The 15923-nt window shown below is 32.7% G+C and overlaps 2 protein-coding genes and 1 pseudogene across 2 annotated transcripts; 2 read left to right on the top strand and 1 right to left on the bottom strand.

Annotated features, from left to right (window-relative positions):
- Positions 1-4291: 4291 nt before the first annotated feature.
- Positions 4292-10493, top strand: LOC116145220 (annotated as a pseudogene).
- Positions 10471-12385, top strand: LOC116145155. Its single transcript, XM_031430588.1, has 4 exons — positions 10471-10503; positions 11093-11160; positions 11614-11814; positions 12258-12385. The coding sequence occupies exons 1-4, from the start codon at positions 10471-10473 to the stop codon at positions 12349-12351; spliced, it is 396 nt and encodes a 131-aa protein (XP_031286448.1). The 3' UTR covers positions 12352-12385.
- A 442-nt stretch (positions 12386-12827) lies between these two features.
- On the bottom strand, positions 12828-14400 carry LOC116145154 (GDSL esterase/lipase At4g26790). The gene is made up of 3 exons (XM_031430587.1): positions 14035-14400; positions 13282-13771; positions 12828-13189 (listed from the first exon to the last, which is right to left on the bottom strand). Exons 1-3 carry the CDS (start codon positions 14398-14400, stop codon positions 12996-12998), a joined length of 1050 nt encoding a protein of 349 aa, XP_031286447.1. The 3' UTR covers positions 12828-12995.
- Between the last annotated feature and the right edge of the window lie 1523 nt (positions 14401-15923).

The following is a 15923-nucleotide window of genomic DNA, read 5'->3' as shown; positions in this document are numbered from 1 at the left end:
TTTAAGCATTGATTGTTATGTAATGTATGACATATCTTATGCATTTTATGTACATTTAATTACGAAAAATGCAAGAAGAGATTAGTATTATGAAATAATCTAAAAAAAATTGACCTAACTTGTGCCAGAATCGTCAATTTTTGGTGACCCGGTTTTGTCATTGGGTTGGTTGGACCGGAGGTTTGCCATTGTTCTGCCGGTTCAACCGCGGGTCAAAGTGGGTTAGCTGCTAAAAAGGGTTTTTAGTTGTAATTGGTTCGGCTAAGCCCCCGGTTCCTAGTTCGATTGGTCAAACCAATCAGGCTAAGCCGTTAAGCAGAGTTTTAAAACACTGATGTTGATACATCATTTGAGAGACGAAATTTAGAATAAATGTTAAAGAGTAGTAATATTGTTCGACTATATTAGAAAATCAATTATGTGTTGGCCAAAAATCTAAACGCCAAGTTACCAAATAAAGCGGGAATTATACACGGTAATTGGGGATCCGTTTGGTTCACATATTGGGAAAAGTATTCTAGTTTTCTCAAAACAGTTAACACAAAATTTGTGTTTGATTCACCTATTTTCAAAATTATTCAATTTCCTTTAAACCCCCTAAATTTGGAAGCTGTATTCTAGGAATTATTTCCTTTTTTATTATTAAAGGTGGAAGAAATCCAAATCACTATTATATATTTTTAAAATTTACTTTTTTTTTTTTTTTTTAACTTCACGAAGGTGTGTCTTTCGTGTACCCTTTTTTGGGTCATTGAAGTTTTAAGCATCGATTGTTATGTAATGTATGACATATCTTATGTATTTTATGTACATTTAATTACGAAAAATGTAAGAAGAGATTAGTATTCTGAAATAATCTAAAAAAAATTGACCCAATTGGCATCGGAATCTATCGGAATCAGGGAGGAAGCTGCTAGAATCGTCAATTTTTGGTGACTCGGTTTTGTCATTGGGCTGGTTGGACCAGAGGTTTACTATTGTTCTGTCCGTTCAACAGCGGGTCAAAGTGGGTTAGCTACTAAAAAAGGTTTTTAGCTGTAATTGGTTCGGCTAAGCCCTCGGTTCCTAGTTCAATTGGTCAAACCGCTCGGGCTAAGCAAAGTTTTAAAACACTGATGTTGATACATCATTTGAGAGACGAAATTTAGAATAAATGTTAGGAAGAGTAGTAATATTGTTTGACTATATTAGCAAATCGATTATGTGTTGGCCAAAAATCTAAACGCCAAGTTACCAAATAAAGCGGGAATTATATATGGTAACCGGATATCTCAAAAATGAATGTCAATGCAAAGATGAAAATCAAAGGCTCCGTTTGGTTCACAATTTTGTGTTTTTGGGAAAAGTTTTTTGAAAAAAGTTAAAAAAAAAGTTGAATTGGACGGGTATTACGATGTAAGATTTACAAATTTAAAATACCCCCTATGTTTGTTTTCTTACAAAACACCCCCTATAATAAAACATTAAAAGTTAACAAAAACACCCCTAATCCACCCTCAAATACGGACAGCCGGCCACCACCGCCTGAGAGTGGCCGGAGTCGCCGTAACAAAAACATTAAAAATATTTAGGGGTATTTAATTGAATTAATAAATTTAGAGGGTTTAAAAAATGTTGAATAAAGTTGAATAATATTGTGAGTTTTTGGGTATTTTACTGTTTAACTTTTTTGGGAATACTAAAAGTAGTATTCCCAAAATCCAACCAAACGAAGCCAAAGATTTGGGCTCCGTTTGGTGTACTCTTTAAAATGCTATTATAGTTTTTCCAATAAAGTTAAACCTAAAAATACATTTGTTTCAATATTCTCAAAATCTTATTCTATTTTATTCATTTCACAAAATATTAATAATTATATTTCTCGTGAAGATAACCCAATTTTAATTTTTTTTTCAAAATACTATTCTAAAAATCATCCAATAATGAACCAAATGAAGCCTTGGAGATTTAAAAATATTTCTTCTACCACTATGATTTACTAGTTGCCTTAGTGGTTGGGCTTTAGATTATAATCAAATTAATATAAGGTAATTACTTCACTTATTTTTTGAAATCATTTAGGCCTTTTATTACTATCATATCGTTCTCAACCCTTAGATAGAATATTGAACGATTAAGATTTAATAATACCTTTTCAATATCACTTTCCTTTCTTCTAAACCAAGTTTATTGACTTGCCTTATCAAAGGCTCATCAAATAATTGTATATATTAAAATATATATTAGTTTTTACCTTATATTAAAAAGTAATATTGCATTAATTAAGTATATCTTTAAGCACATTATAAGTTTATTTTAAAAAATCAAATCAACTCGCTTCAACAAAGGAATTAGCCACACTATAATATATGAGATCAATTAAACCCACTCAAACTTCTAAAAAAAATAAAAAAAATGTTTTATATTTTATAGTATTTACAATTTTAATTTCACTTAAATTTATATTGATCCCACAAAATTTTATTAACTTAAAGGTTTTGAACTCACTCGATAAAAATCTTGGCTACGTCCTCCATGACTATTGAAATTCATATTAAGAACCAAATAAATAAACAAATAAATCTTCATGGATTCTTTAATGAATCTTTGACATAATAATAAAAAACAAATATTAATTATATGTTCCATTATTCCTAAGAATATTCTGATATATTTTCTTATCTTTATATATAAGTTTATACATATATATTAACAGCATGCATTGTTAGCTAATCCTAAAACCCAAAACCCTAACATGCTCTTTAATTTGGCAAGAAAGAAATAAAACCCCGTTTAAGATCTCTTCTTCTTCTTCTTCTTCTTCAATGGAGAAGAAGCTTTTAAACCCTAGAAAAGCATTCAAGCACTTGATATACAAACTTCAACGTCTGAAATTCCCCCATTTGATCAAACTCAATTCCTTGAAAAATCCATATTGCCACCAAAAACAACTTACTCAAAAGGGGTTTTCACGATCACAATACATGGGCAAGCTTTACATAGAATCATCATCTTCACCAATAGATCATTTTCATAAAAAATATAATTGTTTTCGCGCTTCCACTGATTATAATATCGAGCGTCAAGATTATGAACTCGAAGATGAAGATCAAACAGTTGGTTTGTTAATGGAATCGACTAATTATGCGTCACTGCAACTGCATGGAGTTGATGCTGCAGCTGAAGAATTCATTAGACGAAGAAAGGAAACATGGATGATCGAAAAACAGAAATCTGTTGAAGATTTTTTTGCCATGTTGGCTCGTGGGACATGAATATCAAAAATTATTATTATTATTATTATTATTATTATAAATCATGGAAGGGGTTTTGAATAAATCTTGTTCATTTCACCTTTTGGAAGATCTATTATTATAGTTTGTACGTAAAAATGTTCTCGATCATCAAGATCTTTTGATGAACATTTGTGATTAATTAATTGTGCTCTATTGATCACTTATTATAAATATTTATGTATATATTTTTTTAATTATATTGCATGATTAATCACTTGTATATAGATATGATTTTTGTTTAGAGCAAAAACATTATATTAAAAGATTGAAATATTAATTCTTGTAACTTTATTTTATGTAAGTTCAATTTTGAAGGGGAAAAAAAATACCCTTTTAAATGATTTTATCGTAGATTTTTAGTATCAATAATCGACATACAAATGCAATATTTATCGTGGATCGCAATATATCATTCTTATAAGAAATAATTAATCAAACGACCCATTTCTTAGAACCACACCATAATTTTATACAAAAATCATAGATTTGATTTGATATAAAAATAGTAATTCTTTATATAAGAATATGAGAAATATCACAAAGATGATTTTGTTTTTTTGAAGAATTGAGTTTTCAATTCATTGATTTATTACTAAAGAGTTACACTCTTTATATAGGGAGTAGACGATTAGGTATATGATTACAAAAAATTTATACAACATTATGAAAATCTTAACGGATTTCATTTTAAAGGTATTATATACATAAACACGGTAAAACTCTATAAGAGAGGGACGAAAGAGATACATTAGCGTGCATGTATGCGAGTCTCTCTCATACATAACGATGTCAATTAGGGGTCTGTTTGATATAAATATAATTGTTATGTCCTTAGTAGTGATAAGTCAAAATGTTTTCGAAAACAGTTTTGAATACGATACTAGAAACTACTGTAAAGAAGTAAAATTTGGGCCTTACAAATGAGCCCATATCATATCTTTTGGGCCTAGTGGGCCTCTATATATTAATCTCCGTCTAAACAGTGAGTAGTTTTATTAAGCTTAAGCCCCAACAAATTCCTTAACGTGCCGTTCCCTCGCTCCTGATCAAAGCTCAAGAATTTCTCTCTTGTTCTTTGCTTTTGCTCATCTCATTCATTCGAGGTACAAATCTAGTTAAACTCTGTCAACTATCAGGCTCTATTTCCTCTTTGTAATTGAATGTTTGAAACCCGTATTTACTTTTGTGTTATTTTTACTGTTTTTTTTCATTGACAATTAATACTCAAAAATCTTCAGCATAATTTGCATATGCATCCCAGGTGTTCGATTGAATCTCACTTTAAATCAATTCAGTTGGCTCACACTGCCTGGAAACGTTATCGGAATTGATATTCAGATGCTAAATGTTTTGGTAACTATAATATATAAAATTTATTTATATAACTTAAATATTGTTAGGGTAAGATAGTGTCGTTGCAGGGGCCAGTACTATGGTAAATCCTCTGCAGTTGATGTTCATAGCAAGTTCAGTGAAGGAAGAATAGTTTAACATAGAGAATTTTCTAACGTGTTTTTAAGAGGTTTTGAGTTGTACAAAGGGAGATTGCGTTAATGTTGCCACGGGGAGTGAAGAAGACGATCACAGATAATCCAAAGAAGCTTGCCAACTTGATTGACCATGTAAACCTTCCTTCCACACTTAGAGAGTTTTTGGGGCAGCCTCAGATTTCTCGTTTGGGCGGTTTCAGGCGTTTCTGGTCATACATCAGGACCGACAAACTTCAGGTTCATAATCTCTCTTCTATCTTAGTGTGTTTTCTTATTAGAAGTATATGTTGTGCTCAAGTGTAGCGTTTATTCATTTAGCTCACAAAATATACTTAGCATAAATTAATGTTTTTATCAATACTAGAAGAGACACATTTGGCATCTCTACACTAATACTGATATAAGCATATAGAAGTTGTCGATTATGTGTGAGTAAACTGAAAAAAGGTTTAATTTACCAATCACAATTTAGCATAGTTATAACTAGGGATGTATGTGAGCTCATGATTTTTCTTATTTAAATTTGATGCGTTAAACAAAGCCCACTTTGCTCCAGTTATTTCTACTGTGTGAAAGTATTTGGAGATCTTTTTAGTTACCAATGCTGCTAAAGTTATGCCATCTAAGGAGTTTGTAGAGTTCAATGCATTTAATATTCTCTATGACTGCTTTTAAAATTTTATCCTCCTTCTCCATATGTATATGTTGTGTAATAGAACTCTCCCCTTCTTTATTATTTATTTTTTCTAATGCGATTTTACGTTTCACCATTCATAATCTAAAGAGAAAGCAAAATGTCAACATACTCTTATGCATTGATGTGTTTCAGAGATGATAATAAGAATTTTTTATAGCTCGCAGCTAGTGCTTCTCTGGCAACAATTTAACTTTTAATTTTCCTCTTTTGTAAAATATGATTTTTTTTATGTCTACCTTATGCCCTTGTTCTGGTTTTTTCACAGATATCTCAGTCCTCTGGTACATCAATAGTTGATGGCTTAAAGAGATTGTATATTCAGAAGCTAAAGCCATTGGAAGTTACCTATCGTTTTAATGATTTTGTGTCCCCATTATTGGCAAGTGAAGAATAATTTATGCCTATAATATTTCTATTTCAAGGGTGTTCATGATTCCTCTTAATTCAGATGTAATTTTATGGCATATGCACAACTTTTTTTTTTTGGTNATATTTATGTATATATTTTTTTAATTATATTGCATGATTAATCACTTGTATATAGATATGATTTTTGTTTAGAGCAAAAACATTATATTAAAAGATTGAAATATTAATTCTTGTAACTTTATTTTATGTAAGTTCAATTTTGAAGGGGAAAAAAAATACCCTTTTAAATGATTTTATCGTAGATTTTTAGTATCAATAATCGACATACAAATGCAATATTTATCGTGGATCGCAATATATCATTCTTATAAGAAATAATTAATCAAACGACCCATTTCTTAGAACCACACCATAATTTTATACAAAAATCATAGATTTGATTTGATATAAAAATAGTAATTCTTTATATAAGAATATGAGAAATATCACAAAGATGATTTTGTTTTTTTGAAGAATTGAGTTTTCAATTCATTGATTTATTACTAAAGAGTTACACTCTTTATATAGGGAGTAGACGATTAGGTATATGATTACAAAAAATTTATACAACATTATGAAAATCTTAACGGATTTCATTTTAAAGGTATTATATACATAAACACGGTAAAACTCTATAAGACAGGGACGACAGAGATACATTAGCGTGCATGTATGCGAGTCTCTCTCATACATAACAATGTCAATTAGGGGTCTGTTTGATATAAATATAATTGTTATGTCCTTAGTAGTAATAAGTCAAAATGTTTTCGAAAACAGTTTTGAATACGATACAAGAAACTACTGTAAAGAAGTAAAATTTGGGCCTTACAAATGAGCCCATATCATATCTTTTGGGCCTAGTGGGCCTCTATATATTAATCTCCGTTTAAACAGTGAGTAGTTTTATTAAGCTTAAGCCCCAACAAATTCCTTAACGTGCCGTTCCCTCGCTCCTGATCAAAGCTCAAGAATTTCTCTCTTGTTCTTTGCTTTTGATCATCTCATTCATTCGAGGTACAAATCTAGTTAAACTCTGTCAACTATCAGGCTCTATTTCCTCTTTGTAATTGAATGTTTGAAACCCGTATTTACTTTTATGTTAGTTTTACTGTTTTTTTTCATTGATAATTAATACTCAAAAATCTTCAGCATAATTTGCATATGCATCCCAGGTGTTCGATTAAATTTCACTTTAAATCAATTCAGTTGGCTCACACTGCCCGGAAACGTTATCGGAATTGATATTCAGATGCTAAATGTTTTGGTAACTATAATATATAAAATTTATTTATATAACTTAAATATTGTTAGGGTAAGATAGTGTCGTTGCAGGGGCCAGTACTATGGTAAATCCTCTGCAGTTGATGTTCATAGCAAGTTCAGTGAAGGAAGAATAGTTTAACATAGAGAATTTTCTAACGTGTTTTTAAGAGGTTTTGAGTTGTACAAAGGGAGATTGCGTTAATGTTGCCACGGGGAGTGAAGAAGACGATCACAGATAATCCAAAGAAGCTTGCCAACTTGTTTGACCATGTAAACCTTCCTTCCACACTTAGAGAGTTTTTGGGGCAGCCTCAGATTTCTCGTTTGGGCGGTTTCAGGCGTTTCTGGTCATACATCAGGACCGACAAACTTCAGGTTCATAATCTCTCTTCTATCTTAGTGTGTTTTCTTATTAGAAGTATATGTTGTGATCAAGTGTAGCGTTTATTCATTTAGCTCACAAAATATACTCAGCGTAAATTAATGTTTTTATCAATACTAGAAGAGACACATTTGACATCTCTACACTAATACTGATATAAGCATATAGAAGTTGTCGATTATGTGTGAGTAAACTGAAAAAAGGTTTAATTTACCAATCACAATTTAGCATAGTTATAACTGGGGATGTATGTGAGCTCATGATTTTTCTTATTTAAATTTGATGCGTTAAACAAAGCCCACTTTGCTCCAGTTATTTCTACTGTGTGAAAGTATTTGGAGATCTTTTTAGTTACCAATGCTGCTAAAGTTATGCCATCTAAGGAGTTTGTAGAGTTCAATGCATTTTATATTTCTATGACTGCTTTTAAAATTTTTCCTCCTTCTCCATATGTATATGTTGTTATAGAACTCTCCCCTTCTTATTATTTATTTTTTTAATGCGATTTTACGTTTCACCATTCATAATCTAAAGAGAAACAAAATGTCACATACTCTTATGCTTGATGTGTTTCGAGATGATAATAAGATTTTTTAGCTCGCAGCTAGTGCTTCTCTGGCAACAATTTAACTTTTAATTTTCCTCTTTTGTAAATATGATTTTTTTTATGTCTACCTTATGCCTCGTTCGGTTTTTTCACAGATTCTCAGTCCGCTGTACATCAATAGTTGATGGCTTAAAGAGATTGTATATTCAGAAGCTAAAGCCATTGGAAGTTACCTATCGTTTTAATGATTTTGTGTCCCCATTATTGGCAGTGAAGAATAATTTATGCCTAAATATTTCTATTTCGGGTGTCATGATTCCTCTTAATTCAGATGTAATTTTATGGCATATGCACAACTTTTTTTTTTTTTTTTAGTACTCTTGGTCCTACATTGTGATCACAGAGAGTTAGTCACTTCTGTTAGTCACAGGGAACTTATTAATCCTTGTTATCTTCTTGTGTAATGCAGACAGATATTGATTTTGATGCCAAACCAATGGTCTTTTTGGGTCAGTACTCCACTGGAAAAACAACATTCATAACATTTGCTTAAAAGAGACTATCCTGGCAAGTTATCCTTTTCACTCCTGTTCTCTCTCACTTCCCTTTGAGCATAAAGTTTTTTCTTGTTGGTTTATTTAGTCATTTCTTCATACTTACAGGAGCTCACATTGGACCGAACCGACACTGACAGATTTGTTGTTGTTATGGTACTTCTAGTTCGAATTTTGAAATCTTTAGTATAATCTTGTATAATATATTCAAAAAATTTCTTGTTTAGTTTATTTGTTGAAGTACTTTTTCTATAGTATCCAGTATAGCCTTTTTAGCAGACTCGCATCAGTAGTCTTCTATGCCCATAGATTTATAAGCTGATTGCACTTTACAGTCTGGAGCTAATGAACGATGTATACCAGGGAACACTGTTGCTGTCCGAGCTGACATGCCATTCAGTGGTCTGCAACTTTTGATCTGCATTTTTGTCAAAGTTCGAGTGCTCTCAAATGCCAATCCTGTGAGTAGAGTAGTGTAACAAAAATTTTGAATCACATACTGTGTTCTCCTAAAAGTTTTAGTGCTCTCAAATGCCACAACCTAAAACATTCTTTGTTTGTATTTGAAGCTTCTTGACCACATTACGTTGGTAGATACTCCTGGAGTTTTGTCAGGAGAGAAGCAACGAACACAGCGATCCTATGATTTTACTGGTGTACATCGTGGTTTGCTGCGAAGTGTGACCTCATTCTACTTCTGTTTGATCCACACAAACTTGATGTTAGTGATGAATTTAAGCGTGTGATTTCAGCATTACGTGGTCATGATGACAAAATCCGTGTGGTTTTGAACAAGGCAGACCAATTGATACTCAACAAGTAAATTTGTTTTTCTGGTTCTGACATGTAAATTTGGAGATGCATGTCTTTTTTCATATCAATAGAACCTGCTTACTGGTCTCTTTTTTCAGCTGATGAGGGTTTATGGAGCTTTGATGTGGTCACTAGGAAAAGTACTTAAACTCCTGAAGTTGTCCGCGTCTATATTGGGTAGATTCTTTATCTTTTTATGTGTATAAATGTTGATACATTTCTGTCTGATGATTTAAGTTCAAATTATCTGAATATGCAAAGTTAATCTCCCGCTGCTTTTTGCAGCTCATTCAATGAGAACTTGTAACTGAAGCTGCAACTGGTCCAATTGGGAAAGACTTTTTAAAAAGAACAGGAAGACCTTCTAGCTGATCTGAAAGAATTCCGAAAAAGGCTTGTGATCGCGAGTGAGTTAGTTTCATTCTTTCTGCATATTAGTAAAGGTGTACAGAAAGCAGTCGTTCCCATCCACTCCATTTTCATATAATCTTTATTTCAAAATATTTCCTCAAAGATGCTTCTTGAAGGGGATTCTGACTGCATTTTTCCTCAAGGTCATGAATTCGTGAAACGAGCAGAGCTGCCAAGATACATGCTTATATCATAGTCATCTTAGAAAGGAGATGCCTGTATGTGGGCAAAGCCAAGACTCACGGAACTCATTGATAATTTGGAAGTGAATTTGGAAAGGTTTGAACTTTCTCTCTTTCTAGGCAAACCCTCTACCCAATCCTTGACTTTTCGATGACACTCTGATATCGTTATATTCATACCATTTTTGTTCGTGCAGGTCCAAAAGAGTTCCATCTACCTCCCGGGATTTTCCAAATGTCGAACATTTCAAGAGATTTTGAGTGGTTACAGGTTCGACAAATTCAAGAAGCTGAAGCCGAGAATGATACGAGCTGTCGATGATATGCTTAGCTATGACATCCCTCATCTATTGAAGAAATTCAGAAATCCTTAGGGTTATTAGCCAAGATTGTGATATCGTATTATAATACTTTTTGGTGCAAACATTCAGAAAATTTTCAAATATAAATGTGCAATGTTACAGGAAACATAATTGGTACGGTATAGGATAATGTATCCTTTTTAATTATTAAAGGAGGAAATTCATGTCATACTACTATACATCAGTGCTGCTTTTTAACGTCGTTTAAGCATTAACTTTATGTAATGTATTATATTTTTGGGATTTAACATATAATGTATATGTTTATGCAGTAATATTACACTCGCAAACCCTTTCTCTTGATTATCTCTCACAAACACAGTGAACGCAGGCTGTTAACCTCGTAAAACCACTTTAAAAACTCTTTGTTTTAATTCTTTCATTCATATTCATTGCTGATTTTCATTATTAGCACACATCGGTTCCGATCCTGACAAGGTCGATCGGATCACGCGATTGGTGCAATTTTGTATCTACAAATCCCACTTGACTAAAATAAATTGATCATTATAACTGTCGTACTAGCATTTGTAAGAAAATTTGTAAGTGTTTGTCAACTCATCTTTATTTATTTTCTTATAATAATATTTTATGATACACGTATTTTATATTGGATGATTGTGTATAATTGCGCGAGTCTAATATAATTGGCTTTATCGTTTGGGCCCTTGCGCCCATAATATATTCATCTCCTTTTTAAAACACAAGCGTCGATTGCTCCTTGTCAAAACTCGGAAATTTTCTCTACACTGCTCCTGCCGCCCATCTCTTTCCAGGTATAAATTCAGTTCAACTCTCAACTCTATTTGCTCTTTGTAGTTGAATCCATGAAACCCTTTCTAATTTTTTCTTTTGTTTTTTTACTCTTTTTCATAAACATCAATACCTTATGTCTTCAGCATAATTTGCATAGCATCCCAGTGTTCGATTAAATTTCCCTTACAATCAATTCAGTTGGCTCACTCTGCCCAGTAAAGTTGCCGAATTGATATTTTAACATTTTGTGATTTTAGTAACTCTAATATAAAATTTGTGACAATTACAATATGAAAAAGCACTGTTCCTGAACTAGACTGAAAATGGAATTTTGTCATATGATTAAAATTGTTACGGCAAGATGGGAACATTAGGGGGCCAGTAACATAGTAAACCCTCTGCAGTTAATGCTCATAGCAATTTAAGTGGAAGAATAGTTTACCATAGACTTTGTTGATGTGTTTTTTTTAATGGTTGAGTTGTAGAAAGGGAGATTGTGATAATGTTGCCACAGGGGTGAAGAAGACGATCACTGATAATCCAAAGAAGCTTGCCAACTTGATTGACCTTGTAAATCTTCCTTCCACGCTTAGAGAGTTTGTGGGTCAGTCTCAGATTTCTCGTTTGGGCTGTTTCATGCGCGTCTGGTCTTACATCAAGACCAACATCTTCAGGTTAACAAACTTTCTTTTTAACTTTCTGTATTTTCTTATTACATTGTATGTTGTCTAGAATTTTTAGTATTTATTCATTTAGTCCTTATCAATGGGAATACTGTCTTTCTCAGTCAGATTTAATAAGATTTTCGAAATTAATTTTCTCAGCAACAAATTCGAGCTCTTACTAATTCAAGTCCCCACCTAAGAATTTCAGTTCATTTTTTTTTTTTTTTTTTTAATTTTGTCTTTTTGTAATTTCAAAATGTAATATTAAATCTATAGCAGTCATGTGTATTACATAATGGATGATACTTCATTTTTTTTCGTATGAGGAGCAGTGGATTTACCATTAGATCACCTCATGTCAATGGGCTAATGTCCAATTATATAGAGTATCTTTCAAAAATGTTAGTTGAACGTAGTTAACTAACTTTTATGATGCTTTTTGTTATTGTCAGGATCCAAATAATAAGAACGTGGTTAATTGTGATAAAAGTTGAAGAGTATTTTGATGGGCAAACCGCAGTTGAACAGATGAACTTCCTGCCCTGATCAAACTGCATTTCCGAAAGAGCCGAAATAGATGATTTTGGATAAGCGTCTATGTTCCCCCAAAAATCATTCTCTTCTTCATGTTCACCTCTAAATTTCCATTTGAATCATTTTGTAATTATTCCGTATGTGAGCATCTATACAGATGAGCTTGTTATTTTTAGGGTGATTTTTTCTTGTTGAACCTGTTTTGATGAGCATTATAATGTTTCGTTTCTCAGTGATAAGTTTAGTTGATAATATTTTTTTTTTTTTGAATTATGTGACCATCATGATTGATGCAGTTCATAAAGAAGATGCCTGTATTGTCTGCCTTTCATGGGGATACCAGAACGAATTTTTATTTACTTGTTTGAGAGATACCCAGCTGAACTTGTGGTTCTGGGAGTTATATTTTTGTACCTCTCTGATATTTAATCAAATGTGTTGCCATCTATCATGTAGATTCGGAGAGAACATGTTTCAAGAATTATTTTGAGTTCGTTATTTGAAGCAAGTATAATTCTCTTTTGGAAGAATTTGTTTGGTACTTCTTTTGTAGAGGATTATTTAATAATAACAAAGATAAATGACAATGTGAATGATACCATGGATATTAACACTACTACTGTAATAAGTTACATGCTACATTGTACTTGTAGTGTTCACAAGAACTCAGCTAGGCTAGTTTTGACCAAATGATCAGCTATAATCCAGTTTGTCTTCTCTGTTAGATGAAAGGCATCCCAAAATACATATTTACTTGCATCCGGACATGTAAATGGAATCCTTTTATTACACAAGTAACTCATCTCAAACATTCCAGTACCACAGCATGCTTTTGCTGCATCTACAAATCCTGTGATTAGAAAATTATTAGAGAACTTTGAGGTTCATTTACTTTATGTAAAACTAACCTTGCTTATGGTGAAAGTACTGTAGAAAACTTACCATATTTCAGTGGATTGTGAATGATGTCTAAAAGAATATCGTAGGGGTTTGCAAGCACTAGGCGGATGCCAGGGAGCTCCTTGTTCAACCTCTTGATCATTTCCTGCAACTTCCCATTGAAATCCAGAGCCACACTGTTGTACTTCTCCACGCAGTCAGTCCCTGAGAAGATTTTCGTGGTTCTTTCCAGTGGTAAACACCCCATCGGAGGAAGTCCACTGATAGCTATTTTACGACCTCCCAGCTGGTAAAGCTCTGAGATGAAATCTTTAGCAATTCCTAAAAGGAAATCCCTGTACTCCTCAACAGAGTACTGTTTTGATCTGCTGGGAAAGATATAGTAGTTTTCCAAGAAATCATTTGTTCCTATGCTAATAAGGTACAATGCTTCCCCTAGAATCCCATTAGCTTTCTCCTTGCCTAGATAACCTCTTAACTTCTCCTGGTATTCTTTGTAGTAATCCATTTCCTGCCAAAGAGGTATTACAGACTGCAAGTCCACAAGGCATAGAGAAAATCAGCTTGTTAGAAAACATAGGTGACCTACCTGCATTGCAGTTAGTCTGAGTAATATTAGCTTAACTGTTCAATAAAATGCATTTTGGAGAGTTATCATTTTTTCCCCCAATGCAAAAAAGGATGCATAAGGATGTGACTAAATATTCAGAAAACTGATGCAGAACAAATTTACAACTGACTGGCCGAATTTTGTCTGAAAGTGTTATAGAATCTTTAAGGCATTACTGGACTTACTAGCACATCAGAGGTAGCATTGTCATAACCAGTTCCAGCAGAAGCAAAGCAAACTCCAGTTGCAAACTCTGATATGTTATATGTTGGGTCCAGGTATGCAGGAATTATTGGCTTGATCATGAAAGCTTCTGAAATGAAGTCTGTTGGGATCCGACCATTGGAAAACCGACCGGTGGGTTGCTTACCAATGAAATCACGGCCATATGGCTCAAAATTACTCTTTAAAACAGTAGAAATCTCATTGTTATTCCCCGAATCAACAGAAGAATCTCCAAACACAATGATTGCTGGAACTTTTGCATTCAGTTTAAATATTTGCAGCAGGAGATGAGCAAAGAAAAACCAAAAGGTAACCCCACTAGCCATTTTTATTATTTTCTTTTACTGACCAGCTTATATATAACAATGTTGCAGGTGGTTGGTGAAGTTGGTTTGAATTCTCTTCTATGCAGGCATGAAAAGGAAAAAGAATATGAAAAATATGGTGGATGAAGGTTGTTGAGACTTTTCTACTTGCTTTCTGCTTCTAGTAGGTCTTTTTCTTAAATAGTGTATTGAATTTTATATATAACAATCTTCCAGATGCTTTAAATGGTAACTCATTAACTACTTTACATTATATTTTGGTAGTGTTATTACTTGAAGCATTTCCTCTTGTGTTTGCATTTTCCTGCCTGTTTTATTTTTTGTTAGACTAAATTCACCTACCTGAATACCTTATTAATTTCCTATGACAGCATCGACATTGTTATCAAATAATAAACAATAATATCTAGTTATGTTCGTGTTATATTCGTGTCATGTAAGAGCATAGTAAGTTAACACTTGATGTAAACATAATTATCGACATGTCTTATATATATTATATGTGTTTTCTGGGTTTGAGTTTGACAGCTAAAACTTTCCAGGATCAAAAGTTGGTATTGGCCTGAGCTTGAGGGTGAATTCAGGCAGTTATAACAGCAGGCAAAAGAGCTGCACTTTAATTTTTCTTTAGCACTGAATTCACGCGCAGAAGGTTCGCGTGGAATATGATGTGTATTCATGACTAAAATGTGACACACCAGTTCATTTGCTCGTGGGCTGCGAATGTATATCCTGATTCTACCCACATGCAATGTAGGCGCGTCCTGCGCTTTAATGTTTCGGTGCAAAGTGTAAGTTTTGTACAATCAACAAGAAATTGGTATTTGACCATGCTTTAATTTTTCTTGGAAAATTAAAATTGACGCTGACGATATGTAAAAGATTCCCAAATATAAGGGTCAAAATTTGGTTGAACTAAGATAAAAAAATAGATGTCCTAACTATCTTCGGGTGGTCAAGTGATTTAATAAAGATTATTGGGTGTATTGTTTAAAAGATTATGAGCTTAAGTCCTTCTTCGGTTGTTAATAGGAGTGGTCATTGAAGCTTTTATTCGGTCGATAGTTTTAGGGTTCTAAAAGATTAGTTGAAGTATATGTAAGTTGGTCTGGATATATCCGATGATAAAAAAAGCAAAATAGATGCCCATTAAAAAAAAAAAAAAAATCAAGAATAAAAATAGATATACAAATGAATTGATTCAATAACATTATTGAAATCATGTTGATGATAAAATTCATTACCCCCCAAAAGTTTTTTAAAATGGCAAAAAACCTTTAAAAACTCAAATACCCCCCCACCTAGCACTTGTTAACAAAATAAATTACAAATTATAAATTCAAAATACAAACTCCATTACTTTGTAAAGTAGATTCTCAAAAGTCAAACCAACTTACTTTAAATATTATGAAATATAAATATAATGTATTCACATTACTTTTTCTATAAAAGTTTATTAAACTCTCCTAATCTTAATTTTATTTTATATTAGTCTCGGTTTCTGGTTCCTGGTTCCGTTTCTG

Source organism: Pistacia vera, unplaced genomic scaffold, assembly GCF_008641045.1.
Source record: "Pistacia vera cultivar Batoury unplaced genomic scaffold, PisVer_v2 Contig460, whole genome shotgun sequence".
In the NCBI taxonomy this organism is placed as follows: Eukaryota; Viridiplantae; Streptophyta; class Magnoliopsida; order Sapindales; family Anacardiaceae; genus Pistacia; species Pistacia vera.
Note: the sequence above shows the minus strand (reverse complement) of the source record. Positions and strands in the feature narration are given on the sequence as shown.

Coding starts and splice junctions, on each gene's coding strand:
- LOC116145154 (XM_031430587.1), bottom strand. CDS start 14,400: ATGGCTAGTGGGGTTACCTTTTGGTTTTTCTTTGCTCATCTCCTGCTG. Junction 13,772..14,034: donor ATGCTACCTCTGATGTGCTA/GTAAGTCCAGTA, acceptor GTGGACTTGCAG/TCTGTAATACCTCTTTGGCA. Junction 13,190..13,281: donor TCACAATCCACTGAAATATG/GTAAGTTTTCTA, acceptor TTCTAATCACAG/GATTTGTAGATGCAGCAAAA.
- LOC116145155 (XM_031430588.1), top strand. CDS start 10,471: ATGTGCAATGTTACAGGAAACATAATTGGTACG. Junction 11,161..11,613: donor TGCCGCCCATCTCTTTCCAG/GTATAAATTCAG, acceptor TTTTTTTTAATG/GTTGAGTTGTAGAAAGGGAG. Junction 11,815..12,257: donor ATCAAGACCAACATCTTCAG/GTTAACAAACTT, acceptor TGTTATTGTCAG/GATCCAAATAATAAGAACGT.